The following is a 26,450-nucleotide window of genomic DNA, read 5'->3' as shown; positions in this document are numbered from 1 at the left end:
AAGATCTATTTTTGGCTGAGCCTTTATAAATGGGTACCAGATTTTGATGAACAGTTAAGAATTTCTGTTAACATTTTTTTTCTGATGTTTTGTTGTTACACCACTTTTAGTGGAGGGTTGAATAATGAATATGATGAAAACATAATAACCCCGTAATGTTCTTTGTGCCTGTCCAAAATCAGAAACCTGCAATTCAGTGGACGTCGTTGTTTGCTGATTGTTATATTTGTTTTTCGTTTATTTTTTAGTCATAAATCAGACCATTTCTCGTTTGAATTTGTTTCATTATTTTCATGTCAGAGACTGCGATAGCTAACTATACTTTATGGATTTTACTCTTTGTTGAAGGCCATACGGTGCTTTATTGATGCTTTCTGGTGGATAGTTGCCCCATCGACAATCATACTATATCTATCTCCCTGTGTTAATAGTATAGAGAAACATTTAAACCGGCTTTGAGAGTCTGCTACTTACGAACTGTTCCCTTTGTCCTGGTTTCACTACCACCGGTGGAGCTTGAATAATACACCATTTATGTATGATTCGGGGTAAATCAAAGGGTATTTGGTCCAGTTTTCTACTTACACCGTACATGCAACACTATAACCGGAACCACCTAAAAGGCCATTAAGTACACTTGCACCGGCAGTTACAGCATTGGCAGCCGTTCCAGCCGCTGCTATAGCAACTGCACAGTCTATTAAACCAGTCACTCTGGCAAATAGCCCTGAAAGTTAGAAACATCTAAAATTGTTCAAAGTAAAATATAACTGTTTTTCAAGGCATTTTGAAAATAGAACTTTGTGAACGGATTTAAATTTTATAAATCACTAGTACCTTTATGTCAACATATTCTTAACTTCAAAATAACACAGATTATATTCGATTTCACGTTAATTAATAACATCTCTGAAGATTCTTGCTATCACAAATGCCTTACAATCGGCAAATTCCGCTACCTTTCATTTAAATCTGCCAAATGAAAAGCATTAGTGATTGTAAGAGTTGTCTTCCTTAACAAACGTAATTCAATTACAAATATTCATTTATATTACATGTCCCTCTGTAATTGTCCATAGGCTAATCAATCATATGTAAGAACTATTTTAAACTAGTAATCTTAGATCTGGATGCGCTCCCGATTTACCAAAATGAATGCGTTGAAATATGAATTTAAACAACTCCTCAAAGATAGCTGTACATTACTGAAGATTTCGATAATATGAAGTATTTTCTTTTAAAATTAAGTCCATGTACACGTGTTTTATAATAAAAATTGACATTGAACTATATAAAACAGATTCAATTTTTTTTTCATAGTTTGAAGTATCATAAATAAAAAGTAAAATAACAAGAATACCGAACTCCAAGAAAAAATTCAAAACGGAAAGTCCTCTATCAGATGGCAAAATCAATAGCTCAAATATACCAAACGAATTAAAAACAACTGTCATATTTCTGACTTGGTACAGTAATTTCCTTATGTGGAACCTGTTAAATAGCTAGTTAATTTTGTCACTATTAACAAAAGTCTTTAACAGTAAAATGAGGAGAAAAAAAAACAGTTTATCAATTCAAAATTTCTAAATTTACCGGTACCTTCAACTACGGAAAAATTGACAAAAAAAATTTCAAATTTTGCTATTGTTACTGTCTGTTGGTCATACAAATGATTTTCTCCAAATTTAAAAGAAAGAAAGTTTAACAAAGTTAATGATTTCTAAAAAAAATCACTTAACAACAGACATGCTAAATGTTGATGTCACAGCTGCCGCAGATGACGTAATTTCAAATATCCCACCTTTAACATGTTGACCCGGTTCCAAGTTGTGTTCTACAATTAGACAGACAGAACGACGAGCAAACATGGCGATTTATATATACCTCCAGACTTTTTTCGGGGGCATACAAATATTTAAACACTTAAAAAAAAGACTGCCTCAACATGCTCAATGCAAATATTGACAAAAAAAATGTCTGCCCGTACATACCAGTAAGACAACATAACAGAAGGTCAACTCTCATGTTTGTGGACGTTAGGATTAAGTTTAAGTGGCATATGTTGATAACCTTTTGCTCCAGACCTGTTCTTACTATGTTGATAACCTTTTGCTCCAGACCTGTTCTTACTATGTTGATAACCTTTTGCTCCAGACCTGTTCGTACTATGTTGATAACCTTTTGCTCCAGGCCTGTTCTTACTATGTTGATAACCTTTTGCTCCAGACCTGTTCTTACTATGTTGATAACCGTTTGCTCCAGACTTGTTCTTACTATGTTGATAACCTTTTGCTCCAGACCTGTTCTTACGATTTTGATAACCTATTTGATTTGTCCTGCTAGATTACAAACCAAGGTTACACGGTTAATGTAGCATCTGAGATCATCCCAGTTTGTTGGGTTTTTTTTATTTTGTTGCTCAGTCTTTGCTTGTCTATGTAGTGTTTTGTGGAATTTTTTTCTCAGTAAGTCGTCTTTCGGTGTATGGCTTTGTCAGTTCCTCTTCAACTAATAAAGTTCGATGAACCCTACCAGACAACCAAGTACGCCATATAATCATTCTATATACAAAACACAACTAACCTTTTGCTTATATTTTTATAGTACTTGAGAAACTAAGAAACTAATCTAATCATGAACAATAAAGATTGACTTATGAACAATGAAAATTAGGTAAAAGTCAGATGAGTCCTCCCAGACAGACATATACACCCTTCACTCATTCCATGCAACACATACAGTTGACCTACTAATTATAATATAAAAATAAGAGTGCACACGCTGAAATGTGTCGCCTGCTTTACTTGTCATGATTGGTTGTATGTTCATAGTCCTAAAGATAAAGTGTTACTAAAAGGATAATATAAACTGAACATTATCAATCATCCATGAAAATGATGTCAAAGTCAGATAAACCAAGCCAGACATACAAGTAAACCTTACAATCATTTCATACACCAATTGTAGTTGACCTATTGCTTATACTATACAAGAAACAGCCCAAACCATGAAGACTTTATATTGTCCAATGAACCATGAAAATGAGGTCAAAGTCAGAGCGACATGTACACCTTACAATCATTCCATTCTCTAAGTATAATTGACCTATTGTTTATAATATCCAAGAAACAGACTAAACCAGGACAACTTAGCATTGACCAATACACCATAATAAACTGTTGACACAGATACATGTCTCGCCTGTCGGCATTAAATTCAGAAAAAGACAATATGATGGACAGCAACATTGCTAATCAATTCAAAGTTGTTGGACCATGAACTAGTGGGCATGGCCTCGAAATGGTCAACCAACTGAGATGTACTGACAGTTATGTAATTTTATAGAAAATATCGTTGACTATTGTAAGTAGTTTCTATTAAACTAACTTCAGCAGAAAACTTAATGTTGAAAATTGCAAAATAATTCAAGTTCACCGGCCCATAACCTACGTACCTTTAAATTGAGGCCAACAAAAGACACAAATAAATAATAAAATTAAACAAGATTTATTATACAAAAATTTAGAAGATGTATTACACAAATATAAATGTCAACTTAACTGTCAAACTATATGTCCGATTTGTTGTCTTTTCTTTATCCGGAATTCTTCTCGGGAATCCAAACAGAATATTACGTCCAATAGGTCACAATCTAGTATGATGTAGTTAACGTGAATAAAAATGTCATTGTAAAATAACTCCAGACAACTTCTGAGAATATTAATGTCTATGTCTGATCTGTAATTTCGGTATCTGTATATATATAGTTGTCACGGAAATCTCTAGAACACTGTAGAAGGGTTACTCCTAGAAAATTTTAGAACGGAAACTTCTAGAATAATATAGACGTTTAAATTACGCATCTTTTATTATGATCATTCTGGAATCGTTATGTAAGTCAAATAGAAAGTTCTTATCATTCCATCAGCATCTATGATTGTTCCAATGATTTCTAAACTGCACAGTTATCAAATTATTTTGTAAACAACTATAAGGCCTCACAAAACAAATTAGGCCAAGATAAACAAATATGATTGTTACAATATCATAACATTGACAATTGGTAATTAATTGAAAGTCACTGGACCATGACCTAGGGGGCAGAGCCTCAAAAATGTCGTCAGACTGATGTGTACCGATAGTAATGCATCTTCATTAAACATATCATTGATCCATCACAAGTAGTTCTTATCAAACTAACTTAAAAAGAAAATTTAATATTGAAAATTGTTAATTTATTCAAAGTCACTGGACCATGACCTAGGGGACAGAGCCCAGAAATTATCAAACTAGTTTAAACAGAAAACTTAACAATTGCTGACGCCGTCGTCGTCGTCATCGTCGCTAGATAATCAATCTCAGGATCTCGCTTTCCGCGACTTTTGTCATCGACGAGTCAAAATGAGGTCAAGGTCAGGTGATACCGGAACCCATATACCAAATATATTTAACCTTATTGCATAAAGTATCTATGAACAGATTTACTCATCATTAAATAAGAAATTTACATGACAGAACAACTAAACTTTTTTTTAAAGCACAATGGACATACGATTGACAGAAACTTCGTAACACAAGCCATCCGTATATATATGCGGTAATTTGATATTGTTCAATTTTGATAAAACGATTACAATAAATGTCTAGAAAACATTTTCAGCCGACTACGTGACCAACACTGTAGAAGACGTCGTTTGCTTTGTTACTGTCTCTGGTTGTTTGTTAGCTTGTTTATGTTGTTTACATATTTATGAAGTTTTCTATAAACTTATACACCATGTCATGTTGAGTCAATCAGACATTCATTTTTCTATTTTTCTTTGTTAGATATTGGTTGGCTGCGGTATGTTTTCTTGTTTTTCTCTATTAATTTTCTCCTTTTGCCGTTAAGTTTGTTGCAACGAACACAAACTCTGAGATGGACGTCATTCGTTATGTTAATATGTTTAGTTGTATCTAAGCTCGAATTGTCTTTTACTAATAAAATGAAGTTTTGAATTTACTTAAAAGCTACTACAAATCATGTTCAGTCATAAAGAAAAACATTTGTTTTCTATTAGATATCGGTTGTGTGCGGTATATGTGTGTTATTGTTTTGCTCTGTTTATGTTCCCGTTTCCAGTGCTGATGAATCCGTATCAAGTATACACTTATAGTACATGTATCACACTGTTTAATTTACTTCTAAAAGTTCGCAAAACAAAAACAAAACCTATTCAGTCTGTTGATAAAAACAACCTAAATGCATGTAAAACCTTATCTTCCTACAGGTTTTGCTGATATACCTCTTTTTCGGAAAACATGTGAAATTATCATTGGTACGTAGTCTCCCATACAAGAGTATATAATGCAATTTGTTGAAGTGTTCGATTCAATAATTTATTACGTTTTTATGTCATAGATGCCCTTGAAAATAGCAATCAATGAAATACACCCATATACAATCACTAGGGTATTAAATTTACAAGCCTTTTAAATCAGAAATGAATTATTATTAGTTTGAAGTGTGTAAACATGTATCTTGTTTTTGATCTGTAGTTAGAGGTTATTTCCCTCGAATCATAACATTCAGTGTCATGTTGATAATCTCTAAACGGATAACATACATAGCATTCCGTAATTTAATAAAATAATAATGTTATCATGACAAGGATAACAGAAAATCGTTACTTACTCGAATACTACAAGTATATTTTAAAATCGCGAAATTAAATCAAAAGGACCTAACGCGAAATGAACATGATGAAGTATCCGCGACAATAAGTTGGTTTACAGCACTAACATTGAAGAATGATCATTGTTGATGAAGGAGGAATAAGTAAATATACACTATTAAACTGTAATTTTAATTATCAGTCACATGTAGAACTAGAGGCTCCAAGGAGCTTGTGTCACTCACCTTATATTTTCGTTAACAAATGATGCATTAAACAAAACTTTTTTCAAAGGAATTTGTGTGGATCAACATCTTAGCTTCCGTTTGATTTAACTGTTTTCACTTCTATTTATTAAAGTATGAAATAAAGTATACAAGCATTATTTTCAAATTGTGTTGTAACCTTAAAAAAATGTTACTCCATTCTACCTTTAAATGTAAAGGTCCAAAATCAAATGAATATTGTCAAAGGCAACAAAGTTCAACAAAACACTGCCATTTTTAGACACAATTAAATGGAAAAAACTACAAAAATACTCTGTTGACATTTAGATATTAATTAATTTGTAATTCTTGTCTTGCTGACCATTTATTCCTGTTATAGTTTCTTTCTATCTTTTATACTGTTTATGATATCAGCCTTAAACACCAGAAATTGGTAGAAATCGTCATAAAAGCGCAATAACTCAGTTAAAATTTGTCTGATGATTTCAGCCAGGTTTGACTTATTAAGGGATCTATCTTGTTGAACTGATCACTCTAATACAATTCGTTTTTAACGACAATTTTTATTGGACTTGACAAATATTTACGCGTCGCTAGGTAAACTCAATTTGCGACAGTAAAATATACGTTTTACGAATGCCAAGCTTGAAATACAATACAGTTATTTCCTAATATACATGCTGATTTAGGTTTCTGATAATCTATAATTGTTTTCAAAATGATGTGCAATAAAAAAACCTAATTTGTCATGTAAGGGCAAAACTCATATAAGAAGTCATCTGACTGTTATGACTTAACGAGACAGTAGGTAGATCTCAACATTCTAAAAACATTTGGTTAAATTTGGCCAAGTAGTTTCAGAGGAGAAGATTTTTGTAAAAGGTAACGGACGACGACGACGACAAAATTGTATCTTTTTATTTTCTCCACCAAACTATCAAAAAACATGGCATTTCGAAAGATCAATATATATATATGCGCTTATTGAGATCAAGCTTATTGAAGACCAGTCGAGACTAAATGTGAAAGTCGCGTCTGATCGTGTCGTCGAGACGTATTAGGAACTGATCAAGGCAAGATGCGATATATAAAAACACCTCGTACTTTTTCGAAAAAACCTGGAAGATACCAAGACTTGTTGATGAATATTCAGTATCAACATCACAAATAATACTTGATGGTCTTGAAGTATAGATTCTAAGTAGTGACGTGGTGTTTCATCCTAATTACGTGTTATATTGCTCTGTTTACTTGTCTTTCTATATTTTTAACATAAATCGACATGTATTTACACCTACTGCATGTCATAGGTTTGTAACTGTTCTCAGATTTTATTTTCTATTAGTAAAAGTAATATTGGACTTGAACAAAATAACTTTCAAATTGTAAACTTGTTTACTCATTTAAAAAAAAATTAACATTAATATTAAACAAAACTAGTTCTTTCCGGTGATGGTCTTTTTTGTAAAGTAGTCTGCAAACGACCTGGTGCTGGGTATCTTGTCCCGAATTATGACAGTATGTTTTTAATTAAAAAGAACAACAATATTTAAACTATATGTTGCTTTATTTTAGGAGGTGACTCAACCGAATGAACAATTGCAAAATGGCTGTTTATCGCGTGTGCCAAATGTCTATGTTTTCACCATGTAAGGTGTTGATTTTAATCCATAAAACTAAATCCGGCCTGATAAACAGATAAACAATACTTTTTGAAGAATGATGAGTTAAACACTTCACTTGTCGAAGTGGTAGTAGTATTAGTTGAAGTATTAGGTGTTAAAAATAATAATAGATGAATTAAACGTAGTATTTACGTTATGATCATACCTATGCTCAAACCAGATACTATTTGTGTATGAACATTTGTAAAGGTCTGTTTTTCAGTCCCATTTATTCTTGCTCGCCGTATTACGTTATGTGAGGTGTCAATTATACTGTAATACACCCATCTGTAATGTAAATGATAAAATTATTTGAAAATTTCATGAAAGATGCAAATCTATGTATAGCACTTTATATTCAAAATGTACTCCCCCCAAGGGTGACTGGGGAATAGAAGTATGGTCACCATTGGTCTTCCTTCGACCGGCAGTAAAACCCTTGCTAAAGTGGGGCGACCGTTTGGCTGTGCGGGATGTACAAATTTGCAGCCACGTCCGGTCAGAATGAGGACGTAAAATCCGATGCTTCGTGTAAAGAGAGTGCCACGCTCTTTGCACGTTAAAAACCCTTGCAACAACTCTTTGAGGGGTCTGTAGGTGACCTGTTGCAAGGCTAAATTTCTGTCCCTATCCAATATACCCTCATTTCCCGTGGCAGTCTAAATTTCTCCGACCTTAGTCCCGGACGCCCCTATTACAGAACCTACCTATTGTATTTATTGTTAATTTGTTCTCGTCCTGAATATGCATGAAATATTTGCCACTGGACGTTAAGCAACCAACAATCAATCAATCAATCAAAATGTACTAATACTTGATTTTTTCGATCCGATCAGTCTTTTGTAAAACACATGTTTAAGTGCATAGATATACATTTGTCTATAAACACAGAAGATAACATATTGTTTTGAGGACGAATTTTCTTTTAATATTGCACATTTAAATGCATTTCTCTTAAGTCGAGATGTGTACGAGTCACAGAGCAAACTTGCTGTGTGTCAAAGAGCGAAACGACATGAGGGCCAACCAGTATCATTATGACACACAGGGCGGTTTGTTCGTTTTTTATCCTTGTCTAGATTACAAAAAAACTGTATCATTATGTTAAAAAGAAAATCAATGTTGAATGCAATATCAAGAAAGCACATTTTTATTTTAACTAGTATTCTTAAATAATTAGGCCACTCGTGATTGCAAAATGTATGGTTTTAACGATCATGACACAATTAACCTTGTCTCTGTGTTGAAATTGTTTTTTTTTAAGAAATAGACGTGTTTTATGGCAAAAAGATGTGTAAACAATGTAGCAGCATTTGTTTTTTTTTTATTGTTAAAATCAGAATTCTCTATATATTTGATAGACATAGATTCACCTGTTCGAAACATCTAATGTTAAAGCAAACATCGGCTCGTCCTGTATAACGGGTCAATTGCTATACCAATTGGGTTATTTGCCATTGTCACATTTTCTGTCTGCTACGTATAGTTTGATGGATAACGAAATCTTAAACAGAAAAAAAGTACGAAACATCAATTGGTTTAAGTACTAGTATCATTATGTCATTTTTTATTCGTGTGTATCTGATATAAAGGAATAAAATTCTTTAAACTAGATCAAATGAATTGTAAACTCAAAGCAGAACACGAGACTGACGTGTATACATGTATATGTTTATCTTACCTCCATTGCATTTCTATCAATATGATTGGTTTTAAGTATACACGTGGAAACCGTGTATATTTCATATAGGTTAATGGGTTGCACTTATTTATATAGATATAAGAAGATGTAGTATGAGTGCCAATGAAACAATACTTCATCCAAGTCACAATTTATAAAAGTAAACCATTATAGGTCAAAGTAAGGTCTTCAACACTGATCCTTAGCTCACACCGAACAGCAAGCTATGAAGGGCCCCAAAATTTACTAGTGAAACAGTTAGTGGTGGTATTACGTCACTTTATAAAAACCACACTGCGTTCATGAAATTTTAAAGGTTTCAAGACGAAGACATTGATAATGAACAATTCAAATAAATTCATAAAACACATTTATGGATAACAAGTTGTTATTGTTCGCATTAGTTTTTGTATAGACAAATGTAATACTAAGCATCGAAGACTTATTCGCTCTGATAGGCAACTAGTCTATCTACCCTATGCTTAGATATTCGGTAAGATAAATTTGTTATATAGTGTGCTATGGACCGAATACGATATATATATCGGGTCAGTAAATTACATATGGGGGAATCGAGTTTCGCCGTATTTGGCACAACTTTTGGTAATTTTGTTTCCTCAATGCTCTACAACTTTGTACTTGTTTGACTTTATAACAATTTTTATTTGAGCGTCACTGATGAGTCTTGTGTAGACGAAACGTGCGTCTGGCGTTTTCAATTATAAGCCTGGTATCTTTGATATGCATGTAAAATAAAAGTTGAAAATTTAAGAAAAACGATGCTAACATAGTCATACACTTTAATACTATAAATCCATAACTTATATTAATTATATTGATTTATCATTCAAACAAGAATGTGTCTCCAGTACACGGATGCCCCACTCGCACTATCATTTTATATGTTCAGTGGACCGTGAAATTGGGGTAAAAACTCTTATTTGGCATTTAAATTAGAAAGATCATATCATAGGGAACATGTGTACTAAGTTTCAAGTTGATTGGACTTCAACTTCAACAAAAACTACCTTGACCAAAAACTTTAACCTGAAGCGGGACAGACAAACGAACAGACAAACGGACGAACGGACGCACAGACCAGAAAACATAATGCCCCTCTACTAACGTAGGTGGGGCATAAAAATATTTCAAAATAAGTTATAAATAGTTTGACATACCTTAATGTCATTTTTACTATATCTTGGAAAACAGATATATCCATTTTTATAATCATAATCCATAGAATTAATTTCACTCCCTAGATAGGTCAAAAGATGTGTAACTGTTCTAGTCTGCAAGTTGACTTCTGTAATTTTACCAAGTGTTGACACAATAAGCTTGAATTGAACACCAAGATTGTGAATAACAAAAAATGCATACACAATTTTAATGAATAGATGTATGTAAATTATTTCATAAATCTTTTATTTTCGGAAAGTTAAAATAAGTTGATCTTGGAATAAATTAACTGAACACATTTACTGGAGAAGGAAGTAACCAAGAAACACTTTAATTTTAAAAGAAATTACAGGAAAAATTCAAATCTTATGTAATAGCAAGGGTTTACATGCAATTTATCAAATAACGGCTTTCTTTTGTTATTCAACATATACCTTTTTGGGGATTTTTACGAATTTGGTTTTGTCAATTATTTTTAATGGTACTTACCTCGACAAATAAGGCAGAATGAAATAACCAATTCAGACAAAACCCACAACTTGAACGTCATGTTGATCTAATCTAAAACTAAATATATGTGTGTTACTCTTCAGCATGAACAGTTTCATACAAAATAGATTCAATAATACTTGATTTGCGTTATCCATACTTCTTAGTCTACAGTGTATGTAATGTGCGAATCCTGAAAACCCATTTTCAATGTATCCGCTATGAATTTCTGATGTAGAATGATAAATAAACAGACGACAAATTCATGAAATAATATACAATATGTACTGTTTTTATAAATTCATCATCTAGGTAAGAGATGCGAGTTGGTTTTCATCGCGCCTTCAGCCATCCAGGTGCTCTATGGTCGGCATGTTGTCTCTTTGACACATTCCCCATTTCTATTCTCAATTTTAGGAATATTAAGAATAGTTCATGAACAGAGCATGCAAGAGATTTAAAAGCAGCAGTTAAGTTACATTTGCAGAAAAATGTACCTTTTAACATAATTATCAATGTTGTTTAACTTAAAACAGGTTTTGTTACTTAGTTTGTTGGTATTGAATAAAATTCCACTATTGCTGTTTTCGTTATGCGATTCATGTTTACTGTCGAATAATGATACTTGAATTTCATTTTCACTGTAGGACGATTCATTTCTATTGTATATGCAATGCATTTTCACAGAAGGAAATTCATTAATTTTCATCATATAAAGTCTTAATTCGTCCGACTCTCTGACAAAATGTATGAAGTCCGAACATTGATTATATATTCATACTGTGTGAGGCTAATATTTTTCACCACAGACTAATTGACGTACTGTTCAGTTAAGTATTCAATGTTTAAGAAAACAAAGTTTTGTTCCTGACAGCATTGCTATTATTTATATTACATGAACACCCTGAGAATATTTCAAATTGACAGGTCTGTGAATTACCAATTTGATTCAACATATATATATTGGCTCTTACACTAAATGCGACAGTGTATTTTGTGATTTGTTTTTGTTTAAAATATACATAATGCGAATGAGAAACCCGTTGTTTTATTTTATTTGCAGACATTTAATTGAATAACTGAACTCAAAATTTGGGCACTGTACGATATATTCTCTTTGGAGTTTGTTTGCTTTCTTTAGTACCGTTCGTTGTACATTCTTGTACTGTCCGTTGTGCCTATCAATATGGTAGAAATGTGTATGAAACGGCGTGACAAATTCTCAAAGCTTTGTCCGCTCTGTGTTTTGTTAGATGTACTACTTTTTATCAATCTGATGAGTTAAGCCTTTTTCGACTGTTTGTTTATAGTTCGTTCTTATGTTGTACTGTTACACAACTGTCCCTGGTTATTGGGGGAAGGTTGGAATCCCGTTAACATGTTTAACCCCGCCCCATCCTGTATGTATGTGCCTGTCCCAAGTCAGGAGCCTGTAATTCAGTGGATGTCGTTTGTTGATGTGTGACATATATTTGTTTTTCGTTCATTGTTGGTTCATAAATTAGGCCGTTTGTTTAATTTTCTCGTTTGAATTGTTTTACATTTGTCATTTCGGGGCCTTTTTATAGCTGACTATGCGGTATGGACTTTGCTCATTGTTGAAGGCCGTATGGTGATCTATAGGCATTTGGTCTCTTGTGGAGAGTTGTCTAATTGGCAATAATACCACATCTTTTTTTTTTATTAACCATTTTAATGAAATTTCGTCATAAAATTACGTTATATGCAAGGATGTTCTACTCCAATATATTTTCGGATCATATATTTGAATACGCAAGATATGAACGTGCATCACGATGTGACGCATATCACCTTGATATATGTGTGAGCTTGACCTTTGACATCAAGATCAAAATACAGGATTTCTTAGAAACTTGATTGCAATCAGGCACGATGAGTTGGCTTCTCTTGCTGTAGTAAGTTCTGTTTCGCGTCAAACAAATACAAAACTTATGTTGTTTAATCTTCAATAGGAAATGTTAGAAATGTCAAATACGTATAGTTGTTACAAATGCTTGCTAAAAATAATAGAATATATGTATCTATACTATTTAAGGAAGAAACCGATTTTATTAGGCCGCAATTCCTCTGAAACCATACCAAGTCGGAAATATGTGTGATATGACGTATACATGTAGTAATTTGTGCCTCCTAAATTTGTCTTTAAAACAATCTTTATTCCACAGAAAACGCCATTTTTTAGAATATATCCAAATTCGGAGACCGTTATCGATCCTTGTCTTATACGCTTTCGTGTATGATCAGTTGACGTACTGGATTCAATCATTGTCACATTGTTTCCTATGGCACTGTGAAATCAGCACGACCTTATGAGATGACACTACGAATACTAAAAATCAAAACTTAAAATAGTATACGGCATATAGGAACAGTTTCCATTTTGTTAGCCTGCATGACATAAAAACGGTGAATAAAAGAAATCAACTTTATATATAACTAATAAAGGCCAATGGTGTTGATTAAAAATTAAACCATTCCAGTCCCTTTTGGTTTGCCAAAAAATGATATTACAAATAAGTTTAAAGTTCCAGGTCTACGGGTTCGAACAGAAAAAAAATGAATACAGAGAAGACAGTATATCTTATAAAAAGCACGACCTAACAGATGGCATACAGGTATTCAGGCTAAAATAAGGCTTATATATAATAACTCTAATTCAGTCACGAAAACCCGATGTCGCGGGTGTTTTCTAGTTTCAATAGAAACAGCAAATTATGTTCTTGATGTTTTACTAACGGACAGTGCAGATTTATAACTAAATCACGCAACGAACGTAAACAAAAAAAATGACGAACGGCCGGTACACAACGCAAAACATCAGGAATCAAGCATACGTTGGTTATACCCGTGTATGTTCAAAGACGCATCTGCGACTAGCTTGCATTTCCAATTGTAAACATTACCAATATCAAAGTCATTAAAAGACTATTTTCAGTTGTCGCATGTCGAATTATCATATAAAACAAAAATGAAAATTCATCGCACCTTCAAAAATTCCACATCAGAAATGATTGCCCTTACAGTGATAATTCTTCGCATCTATAGTTAAAATGATTCGCATTCAGTTATCAATATTATGGATTCTGCTGCTTTAATTACACTTTTTTGGACTTCAATCGTGTTATTATACATTAAAAAGTTACATTCTAATGAAATTTAGTCAAACAATACTTTAAAATCATTTATTTTGTTTTTCAAGATGTAAACAAACGCAGTTTTTCCCATCATCCTTTATTCTACAATAGACATACTCGCATACGATAGTGACAATGAACTAACTGGATTCGCACTTAACATACACTGGTCTATTCGTTAAAAAATGAACTTGATGATTTTCTGAAATTGTTAAACATCTCACACCTTATTTTATTGATATGTGTATTTACATTGTGTCATAGATCAAATGTATTCGTTCAGTGCATATTCACTTGTTTGTCTTGATATGTATTTTGATTGAGTTAAGTCATTTCAATTGATATTTTATAGTCTATATTGTGATGTTACACTATTGTTTCAGGTAAGGTTGAAGGTTGGTACCTATTAAAACGTTTAACCCCGCTGCATTAGTTTGCACTTGTCCTTAGTCTGGGACCTGATGTTCAGTGTTTGTCGTTTGTTGGTGTGGTTCATAAGTGTTTCTCATTTGTCGTTTATTATATAGATTAGAGCGTTGGTTTTCCCGTTTGAATGGTTTTACACTAGTCATTTTGGAGGTTCTTTACAGCTTGCTGGTCAGTGTGAGCAAATGGTCCGTGTTAAGGAGTGTACTTTGACCTATAATGGTTTACTTTTACAAATTATGACATGTAAGTGGAGAGATATTTCTTTATCTTGTACAGAGTATGCACACATCATTATACATCAACAATAAAATCAATCGATCTGTTGAAGTTAAGTCAAATATGTATAATTTGATCCTGTAAGCCATAAAAGTGGGACGAAAGATACCAGAGGAACAGTCAAACTCATAAATCGAAAATAAACTGACAAAGCTATGGCTTAAAATGAAAAAGACAAACAGACAAATAATAGTACACAAGAACCAACATAGAAAACTAAAGACTGAACGACACGAACCCCACTAAAAACTGGGGGTGATCTCAGGTGCTCCGGAAGGGTAAGCAGATCCTACTCCACATGTGGCACCCGTCGTGTTTCTCATGTTATTACAAACCGGGTAAATATTCTAATTCGGTAGGTCACATTCATGAAAAGGGAAGGGGATTGTAGTTACAACGTAAGCAACATATCCGATATCATCTGTGAAACGGTTATTCCATAACGGTCAACCAACTCGTGATAGCGTAACTGAATAGGTTTGCTGTGCATAAAATTCAATTATATTGACAACAATACGTAAGCAAACAAACAGACATACTAGGTTAACATGTGGAAAATTGGGTACTGCAGTCAACAGTGTGTAATGATATTTATCACTTTCAATTCAAACAACTGTTTCAACTTAGAAAACCAAAGGGAATTAACAATTGTAGAAACCCTATAGATAAAGCACATAAGCTAAATTTAGAGACAAATATATAAAAGAATGACCATAGCACAATAACACAACGGTTTAATGTTTAAATACCAAACCACATGATCTTAACATTAAAGTGAAGAAATATAAAGCTTTTTGTTCGGTGTGAGTCAAGGCTTCGTGTAGAAGACCGTACTTTGATATATAATGGAATACTTTTACAATTTATGACTTTGATGGAGAGTTGTCTCATTGGCACTCATACCACATCTTCTTATATCTATCTAGAGACCTTATCAAACGTGATCAATTTAGGTGTACTACATAAATACTGGAAATACAGGTTTTGAACTGGTCTAAACAAGATTTTTACTTCCAGTTTTTGGTTAAGAAAAGGTGTTAACTTTAAATGTTTGATTTATCGAAATATTAGATTTCAAAAGTTTGATGTGAATGTTGTTGTGTTTTTATATGTTATAATATATTTACCTTAGAGATGTACAAATATGGACTGAAGAAAGTGTGAATATCAAAATTATCAAACGTAAAAGATTATTTCTCTGAGGACGAAGCCCGAGGTGAAAACATTGTAAGGGATGGCAATCGTCGATTTAAAACACTTACGACAGTCACTTATGTTTAATTATACCAAACAAGCAATACAAGAGCATTTCACAGACCATTGAACAAGCATGCTAAAGAAGAGCTTGCACATATCTTATAATCGTTTCATATTGTCAAAACATTTGCGTCATAGAAATATGTTGAATCCCCCAGATCCGATCTCCCCAAGAAAAACAGAGTGGTGAAAACATTATAAACAAAAACCTACTAAGTTTACAGTGACTTCAGTTCAAAATGTGTAATGGTGCACAAATAAAAATTCGTTTCGTTTTTCAGTTCTGTTTTTTACGATATAATTTAGTTGAAATTCACTAAAAATTCACTACCAATTAAAGGGAGTTTACTTTGTAATTTGCAATCATTCTAACAAAAACATTCATTGAGACCTATCGAGTTATGAGACACACAGAAATGAAAGACCTACCATTTGTTTTAATCCAGGATGAGAGTAAACTCCAAAAATGTATGGTTTTGTTTGATTTGGTGTGAGCATTTTGTTCAATTCAAAAAGGAAAATCACAAAAATACTTAACTCCGAGGAAAATTCAAAACGGAAAGTCCCTAATCAAATGGCAAAAATCAAATGATAAAACACATCAAACGAATGGACAACAACTGTCATATTCATGACTTGGTACAGGCATTTTCAAATGTAGAAAATGGTGGATTGAATCTGGTTTTATAGCGCTAAACCTCTCACTTATATGACAGTCAATTTTCTTTGACTGTCAAACAAAAATCAGTCTTGCTACATTTTTGTTACTTTTCTTGATGATTGTAATGTTGTTGTGTACGAGAACTCATTAAACGTTGTTATACACATAATGCCAGTGAACGTTGGTATGTAAAGGACACTTCATATTGAACGTCGTTATGTACTTGAAGTCATAGAATGCTGTTATGAACATGAAGTCATAGAATTTTGTTATGCACATGGGTCATAGAACGCTGTTGAGTACATGAAGTCATAAAATGCTGTTATGAACATGAAGTCATAGTACGTCGGTATGTACTTGAAGTCATAGAATGTTGTTGTGTACATGAAGTCATAGAATGCTGTTATTAACATGAAGTCATAGTACGTCGGTATGTATTTGAAGTCATAGAATGCTGTTGTGTACATGAAGTCAAAAAATGCTGTTATGAACATGAAGTCACAGAACGCTGGTGTGTACATAGTCATAGAAAAAAAATATTATCACCCGAGGCTATGTAAAGCAACTTACCTGATCAAACTTCAAGAAGCTTGTATTCCAGATAATTATTTTTCACAAGATATGTTTCACCATATGCATTAGTATCTCGTAAATGCAAAATGTAAGTGTGACTTTTGTCTGCATCAACGTTATTGTAGGACAAATTTCGATGTGGCTCAGTAGTTCTGATAGTGATATATTTAAATGGGCGGTATTGGATAGGTGATTTTGTTATAAACATGTTTCTAGTATAGTAATTTTGAACGTATATAAGTGTGTTTCAAAACTTATGATTGATATTACTTTTAACGGAAACAGTATAAATAAATAAACATGGAAACAAATATAATACAAGACCATTTTATGAGGGATAGGGTGTCGCATGACATGTTCATGAAAAGGAAATTGAAAATTGAAATTACCTGACCTTTATTTATTTCTATATATTGTATGTATTTTAAATTTTTTCTTATCATGCACACGCATAATACAGTATCTATTGGACGTTAAGCAAACATTAATTAATAATTTCTTCCATTCATTTTAACACCCTCAGGTATTCATTTTTATTGATCAAACACGCTAATATACTTTGTTATTTTACTTTTTATATAACTATTGTATTTTATTTTTCAAATTATACAGTAGGAGCCGCATGTGGAGCAGGATCTGCTTACCCTTCCGGAGCACATGAGATCACCCCCAGTTTTTTGTGGGGTTCGTGTTGCTTAGTCCTTAGTTTTCTATGTTGTGTCTTCTGTACTATTATTTGTCGTTTTATTTTTAGCCATGGCGTTGTCAGTTTATTTTCGATATATGAGTTTGACTGTCCCTCTGGTATCTTTCGTCCCTCTTTTAAACTATTTCCGTACCATATGCTGTCATACAAGATATCATATTTAGCTTCAAGCAACACACATCATAATTAAAGACAAGTTTACTAGAACTGAACTACTTCTCAATGTTTGTATAACAATCATGTTTTGTTCTTTGTACCGCCATTTGTAATCTAGCAGTGAAAAACTGCGGTCAGGTTAAAATCAATAAAGCGTTTTGCAATTTAGAAAATAAAATTGATTGTGGCCGAAACAAGCGGTTTTCTGTGGACACTCCGGTTTTCAGCGCCAATTGAAACTGGCTCTACGGTATAACCAATAGTTCTAAAAGTGGCATTTAATACCAACAGTTTATCAATCAATCAATCATGCATATATACCAATAATAAATAAAAAGTACAGAAAATATCCCTTATCAAATGACAAAATCAAAAGTTCAAACACATCAAACGAATGTTAAAACAACTGTCATATTCCTAACATGGTACAGACATTTTTATGTAGGAAATGGTGGCTTAAACCTGATCGTATTGGTAGCTAAGTTAGATGAGTAAAGCCTATTTCAACTGATTTTTATAGTTCGTTCTTATTTCGTACTGTTAAACCACTGTCCTAGGTAAGGGGGAAAGTTAGAATCCCGCTAACATGTTTTACCACGCCATATTCTGTATGTTTGTGCCTGTCCCAAGTCAGGAGCTCATAATTCAGAATTTGTCGTTTGTTGATGTGTTACATATTTGCTTTTCGTTCATTTTTTGTACAAAAATTATGCCATTAATTTTCTCGTTTGAATTGTTTTACATTTGTCATTTCGGGGCATTTTATAGCTGACTATGCGGTATGGGCTTTGTTAATTGTTGAAGGCTGTATGGTGACCTGTAGTTGTTAATTTCTGACTCATTTGGTCTCTTGTGAAGAGTTGTCTTATTGACAAACATACCTCATCTTCTTTTTTATATCATAACTAGCTGAACTAGTTTCTTATAAATACATTCAATGATGAATTGAAGAAAATACAAATATATTACAGTTTCTTGCACATTATTCACAATTTACTTTTTTATATTACTAATCGCTTAGTGTAAATATATTTAAAAGTTGTTTTCCGCTTTGTTTTCGTCAAGCGCAACCTTTGTGTGTGTGTGTGTATGTGTTTGTTTTATCCTTCACAACAGTATGACAAAAATACCGCATTCAGTGTATGTGAGTCGGGTTTCTTACACATCAATAACGATCTTTTGCCGAAATACAAAAAAAAAAAAAAAAACAATAAAAAATAATTTTACAAATTTTCTTTGTGTTACGCGCATTTCTAGTGTTACCATGCCTGAAAAACTCAAACCAAAAATTCAAAAAGCCAATAATGCTTATTCTGATACAATTTAAGCTGTAAGACCAATAACGGTAATATTTGTTTTTTCTTTAAATATATATTTCACAAGAATTGACATGTAAGAGAACGGTATTGCATGTTTTTTTCAGTGTCCATATCTCTTCCAAGTTTAAGAATTAAATATTACATTCAGGGTGTGTGCTTCAAACATTTATACCAACAAAACAGTAAGAGAATCAGAAATTCATTCGAGATTTGACTGGATTGCGTGAAATTTCACTTGCAAAAACCTAAAAATTCACGGCAAACAGAAAACCACGGATTCTTGGGGAGATAAAAGAAAAACGATGAATATTTTCAGTAACATAACATTAAAAGGAAAAACAAATGTGACACACATATCGAACTCCATGGTAAAATCGAAAAACGAAAGTGCATAAAATATGGCTACATTTGTGAATCAACGGAACGTGTGAAAAATATTGTATAGACCTGTTGCTGGTAACATTGGAAATGTGTGTTCCATCAAATCTATTTTTGCTTATTTTTTTATTAAACATACGAATAACACCACGTGATACATTGTTAATACAATAACCAAGTTGTCGAGATTTCATTTCAGTGTGTACAAGTAGAAATAGTTTATCTTTGTTATCTTAATCAATACTAGTTTACATAGATACTTAAATCACATGTTGTTTTGTTCTAAGTACTTCGTGTTAATCTTAATATAGATATTTTATATTGCGAACTACTTGTTAAGTTCAAAATACATAACGTGGGGTATAAATATTTACTTAAAGTAGGTTAGATCAAGATATCAAAGATAAAACATATCTAACTGCACAAATAAAATGAAATCTCGACAAATTGGTCACTGTCCTAACATCGTATTGTGTAGTTGTTATTCGCACGTTCAATCGAAATTGAAACGAAAGTAGATTTTACGGAAAAAAAAATTACAGACAAACCCTCAAAAGGCCAACAAGATGGAAGGTTAACACATAAATTTATATTTTCTCCCAAATCTGTAAATATAAAGATATTACCATGTCATTAATATACTATTGTTAGTTTCTGTTTTCACATGGACAACATTGTTTAAATTAATGATAGATACTGTATATTTACTCATGTCACATTAAAAAACGATTATGAATTTTAGATATTTGTTGTTAGGTACATGAGGTAGTGAATCCACTATTTTCAGTCAATCTGTTTTCCTTTTTTTTTTCTAATTCTACACTTGTGTATATTAAAATCACTTGGTAATCAAGTTAAACGTCATTACGGTACTTTTTTTTATCAATACGCACAGTGTTCAGTAAGTTCATACATGTCTGATAATATACATTTACCTTTTTGTCGTATTTTTTCCATTTTGGATTTCAAAAAAATTTAGTATTTATTTCCTTTCAATAATGCAATATTTTTTTGAATAAGTGTATATTAAGGCTTCTAAAAATTAGAAACAATGTCGGAACTAGTTCTACTCACTTGCCCAAAACATTTTGCAAATTTTAAATGTTTTCCTGAACGATATCAGACGCGGAATATTGGAAGGAGATCCAATGGCTGGGAATAGAAATATAGATAAAGAAAAAGTCATCAGCACAGTATTTTAATAATAATTTGAATATAACCTAATGTTGATTTGCTCAGAGCATTTATCTGGATTTACCTTGACGAGGAACGTTCAGCCAATGGTGTTCAAGTCTAATATATCAAAAGGAAAAAATGGTTGCTAAAGATATTAAAAAACATTTCATCTGAGGTGATATATCAAGAAAAAATTACAAAATGTCTTAACCACCTTTTAAGAATTCATTAAATTGGCAAAGTTCCTGCATTTGGCACACAAACTATATTTTAGTGAAGAAAAACAGAGATTCAAACAACAGATAGACCAAAACAATAATTCAAAATGATGATCGTTCTAATCGCTTGATTAATCACTTTTTAACTGGTTTTAGAATTTTTACATCGATTAAATACGATCACAAGGATTTAAAAACATTCCAGAAGATACAATAGTTCTATTTTTGATAATTGTTGCATCGATATCTGATATCTCGAATATCACAGTAAGATTTACATTTATGTGTTGCCCTTGGTTTTGGTTTCTGACCCGGATTTGTTTTCGCTTTATCGATTTATGACTGTTTAACAGGGTTTTACTAATGTTGCCTATATTTTTGACAGTACCAGTTCTATAGTATGTTAATAAAGATGTTCCTTTTGTAATTGATATGGATTTGATAATCATTATAAGATCTTAAACAACATTACAAAACTAAAAAAAATCAATTTCATTAACACGCTTTCTTCTCTTAAATGGTTAACATTTTTGATGTACAGAACAGGCCTAGGAGGAGATGATAACAAGGGAAAATAAAAAAACCATGTAGAAAAGATTCAGAGAACAGCAATGCCACAAACACTCAATAGAACAAAATATCAACAGTCAGGGATACCAGAAATGAACCCATATACTCCAGCATTTCCTGGTCCTATAGTGTGACTTTTCTGTGTGCTTATGACAATTTAACATCAGGTCAGATTGCGCATTCAGTTATGTCACAATTGAGGAAAACTTGATGGATTGGTGTCACAAGCAGTGGGACTTTTATTAGGTCATTAATAGCAAATTCAGATATATTGATGATGTTCTTTCCATTAACAATCCAAATATTTCTGATTCGGTTCAATTAATATATCATTCAGAACTAAAAAAAAAATGAAACAACAGACACGGCTTCCTCTGCCTAATTGTTAGACGTATACCTCGCATTTGACATAAGCTGTCATCTCAAAACCAGAATATATGACAATTTTTTTGTATATTTGTCTTTAATACTGTTTTGAATTTTCTCGGAGTTCGGTGGGTTTTTTTTCTTTAACTTTCTTTATAACTTAATAGTCAACCAAATAATGATTACGTCCGAAAAACGTCTGTAGAGGAAATCAATAAATACAATCCTGCACATTTTGCCCCATTTTAGTTCAGCAGATTGCAAAAATAATTAGAGATTATACAAGTAAAACTATGTAAAATGTTTTAAGAAATTTCTGACTAGAAGGATTCTGCTAGGATTCTCAACCCATCTTTTTTTGGCAAAACAGATGGAAGTGGTACATAACCATAGCAATCATTAAATTTATATGGAATATAATCACTTACAAGGCTAACAAGACAATTTTGAATTTGTTAAGTATCCAGTACAGAAAAAAATGTTTTTTTTTAAAAGATGTACTTCAAAATAGTTGATTTTAAGTTTTCATAAACGATACCGATCACAGTATGCAAAAAGTGAAATGAAAAAAAAAGAACGACTCCAATGAAAATTCAAAACGGAAAGTTCCTATCAAAATGCAAAATCAAAAGCTCAAACCACCAAAAGTATGAATATCAACTGTCATATTTCTGACTTAGTACAGTGATTTCGTAATGTAGAAATTGGTGAGTTAAACCAGCTTTCACTTGCATGTCAGTTGCAACACACTTGTTAAGTCATCTTCTTATCAATGGTATGTTTGTCCTGTTTACTTTGTCGGTTTATCTACGTTTTTGTGACATTCTTAATAATGTCTGAATATGTCTTGGCACTTTCTTGACAGTCTTAAAGCTGTCTGAATATACTTCGACACATTCTTGACGGTATTAAAGATGTCTTGACACTATTTCAACAGTATAAATTTCGCCTGAATTGTGAATAGACACATTACGCACTGTTTAAACATTTTCCTTTGCTTTATTATCGCTAAACTAAAGTTATAAAAAAGTAGGATACAATGATACTTTGCTTTTTATAAAAATCACATTTTGGTACTATAATTGTGTATTTACAATATCAAAATTGATTATTTTGCATGTAGAATGAAACATGTTTACAGTATGATCGGTTTTAATAATTTGGCAGTTATTTATAAGATATAGGAATCAACATTTATAATTATTTACAAACCCACTTTTAAATTGGTTTATATCAACATACCCACATTTGTGTTTGTTAATACTTTTAATTCCATACCCATATTTGTTATTTATAATAAAAATATATATACCCAAATTTTTAATTATAAAAATATTAACATGCCCAACTTTTGTTTTTGTTGTAATAAGTGTAACTTGAAACAACAGTATATTATATAAAGAGGAATAAAGATAAAGTTATATCATGTATATTGGTCATAATTTGTAAAACTCAGAATTGTCAAGTAAATTTAAGAAACAATTCAAAATATTCAGAATATGTCAAGCCATACTGAGAAAAAATAAGAATGTCGAGAACTTGTCGAGAAATTTCAAGACAGTATTCAAATGTCAATAATGTGTCAAGAAATTTTGAGACCATATTCAGAATGTCGAGAATTTCTTGAGTAAATTTCATATAAATTTTATATAAATCAGAATTGGTTAAAAAATTAAGACACCAGTCATACTTTTGGAGAATGTCGGGTAACTGATCATGTAAATTAAGACAAACATTGGTCTTTTCGGACTTTTAGACTATTGTAGTGAGTCCATCCATAGCATATATCAAAAATACTTTGTGTACAATCTTAGCATGAAGTGGCTCACATGCATATTAATTTCTAATGCATCAGAATATATTATATACAGTGAGAAGAACACAATGTGTACCTTATTATTTAAGTAAATTACAATAAATATATTACAATGCATATATTTTTGATAAGATGTTAGATATACTTCGTGTAAAATATGCTTTCTTTTATAATTTTATGATACTTTATTAACAGTTGTCCATTAATTGTTCTATTGCAGACATATCAATAGCACTATATCGATACTTGTGTCAACATGTAGTTGGTTCAGAAGATCATGTTAAACAAATCAGATTGATGAATTCTGTCAGGGATATCCTGTCAAATGACAGTGCTACCAGTACTATAACAAGTGGAAGCTTTGGCGAAGGACTTAGCATGCGAGGCAGTGATTTAGATGTAATGTTTGTACGTAAAGATATTGAGGTTTACGAAAATGTAATACCCAACCTTCGTCCAAATATATCATATTTTTCACTAGAAAGAGACAACGTAAAAGCTGGGTTTACTCGGTTACAACTAGCATATACCATATGGAAGAATATTCTAAATCAATGTGAAGAACAACATGGTAAATATTATTATTCAAGTACATTATATAAACAACATTTCTTGCAATTGAAAGGAAGTACGATTCATGGACCGTGTTTAACTGACGCAGATGGAACTTATGACTTTGCATGGTGTTTACATTGTAAAACGTGGGTATCACCTGCAGTAAAGTGGGTTTCAAGATCAAACAACTCATGGCCGAGTGATGACGTTAAACTCAGTATTATTAAACACGGAGTTCTATTTGTGCCGATCGGAGTTAAGGGATCACCTAACGAAGATCTTGAATGGCGAGTATCTTTTTCAGTTGGGGAAAAACTTCTAATAAATACCTTTACACACACTCAATTACTTTGCTATGCTCTCTTAAAAATTATTTTGAAAGATCTAATAGATACTTCTTTCGGATGTAAAGATTTACTTTGCTCTTATTTCATGAAAACAATAGTTTTCTGGTTATCAGAAGAACTTCAACAATCGGCTTGGAAACCTGCTAATTTTATATCTTGTTTTATTCGATGTTTCAACAGACTGATTTATTGTGTTGAGACTTCAAATTGCTTGAATTACTTCATTCCGGAGAACAACATGTTTGAAAACAAAATACAAGGTCGTGCTCGTGAAATACTTTTAGAGAAACTATATACGTTACATAGCTATGGTTGGCGATGCATCTTATTTTCAGATCAAGTATCTAAATTTGATGTATCAATGTGGAATTTACCCATCGAATCGCATGCATTATATGTAAATGATGTTGAAAAAATGCTTAAATCCAACGTTTTATCATCTGCAATGAATACAATAGATTTACCAGAATCCAATCGATTTAATATAGGAATGATTCATCCGATTTCGTATACACAGTCTTTAATAAAAAACGTCTATACATATTACTTTTCACAGTTGTGTAAAAGACTTGCTCAGGATACACCACTGTTCAGTTCATTTAGTTGTAACAAATTCAAATACAAACAATACAAATCCTGTCTTAGTACTCTGCTGAAAAATATCTATCATGACGCTGTATCTGGATGGCTGATGGTAGCTTCCCTTTTCTATAAGACAAAACAATACAATAAAGCTTTACACATTATTATGTATTCCATGTCGAAATGTACTCCAGAAAAACTGCACCGCTTCATGACTATGTCGGATATCCATTACCAGTTACTAAAACTGCAAACATTTCACCAAAAGAGTTTCGTATGTTTGCAGAAAACAATGTTTGTTGATTGCATGCAATTTACGAAAGATTCTACGATAATACCAGATGAACTTCAAATTAACCATAAGAACGGACGTATGATCTTTCCATCTACTGTGTTTGCTTATTTCCTTAATTGTCTTTGTCATTATCATCTCAATAATGTAAGACAATGTCAAGATTCCCTTCAAGGTTTAGAAATGACTACAGATGAGGAAGATTATTTCATTGCAGAAGCTTACAATATGTTGGGAATAGTTCTAAATCTAATAGGCGACAGGGAGTCTGCAAGACAAGCATTCTTAAAGTCTGTTGAAATACAGCCAGATGAATCGATAAATTCTGCCGGAAAGAGGCTTTTATTTATGAGTTGAATAAAACAAATTATCATTCTGTTGAAATGACGACGTCAGTGCACTTTTTGATTCTATGAGATGAAGTTTATTTTTATGAAAATGAGTTAAAAATGTCCGTTACTGGTATGCAGGTGAATATAGATAATAAAAAAAATAAGACATTTAGGACTTATTCATGATATCAAAGAAATGACAATTTTGTTGCTTAATTTGTTTTTCAATTTTGAAGCCAACGTGTCATTATCTTTTAAAAATAAAAAAAATACATAGTGTGCTATTGACCGAATACGAAATATATATCGGGTCAGCGAATGACATATGTGGAATCGAGATTCGCTCTATCCCAATATGAAATTTACTGACCACAAGTATATCGTATTAGGTC

The 26,450-nt window shown here is 32.3% G+C and overlaps 1 protein-coding gene across 1 annotated transcript in view; it reads left to right on the top strand.

The window, feature by feature from the left end:
• The window catches only part of LOC127718971 (uncharacterized), a 39,485-nt gene extending 13,272 nt beyond the window's left edge, over positions 1 to 26,213 (top strand). The window contains exon 2 of the mRNA XM_052225046.1: positions 24,171 to 26,213. Within this exon, the coding sequence (XP_052081006.1) occupies positions 24,248 to 26,083 (1,836 nt within the window). The 5' untranslated portion in view covers positions 24,171 to 24,247 and the 3' untranslated portion in view covers positions 26,084 to 26,213. The remainder of the gene's footprint in view (positions 1 to 24,170) is intronic.
• The last annotated feature ends 237 nt before the right edge of the window (positions 26,214 to 26,450 follow it).

Source organism: Mytilus californianus, unplaced genomic scaffold (genome assembly GCF_021869535.1).
Source record: "Mytilus californianus isolate M0D057914Y unplaced genomic scaffold, xbMytCali1.0.p SCAF_10, whole genome shotgun sequence".
Taxonomy (NCBI): domain Eukaryota; kingdom Metazoa; phylum Mollusca; class Bivalvia; order Mytilida; family Mytilidae; genus Mytilus; species Mytilus californianus.
The sequence above is the reverse complement of the archived record's forward strand: the minus strand, read 5'-3'. Positions and strand labels throughout refer to the sequence as shown.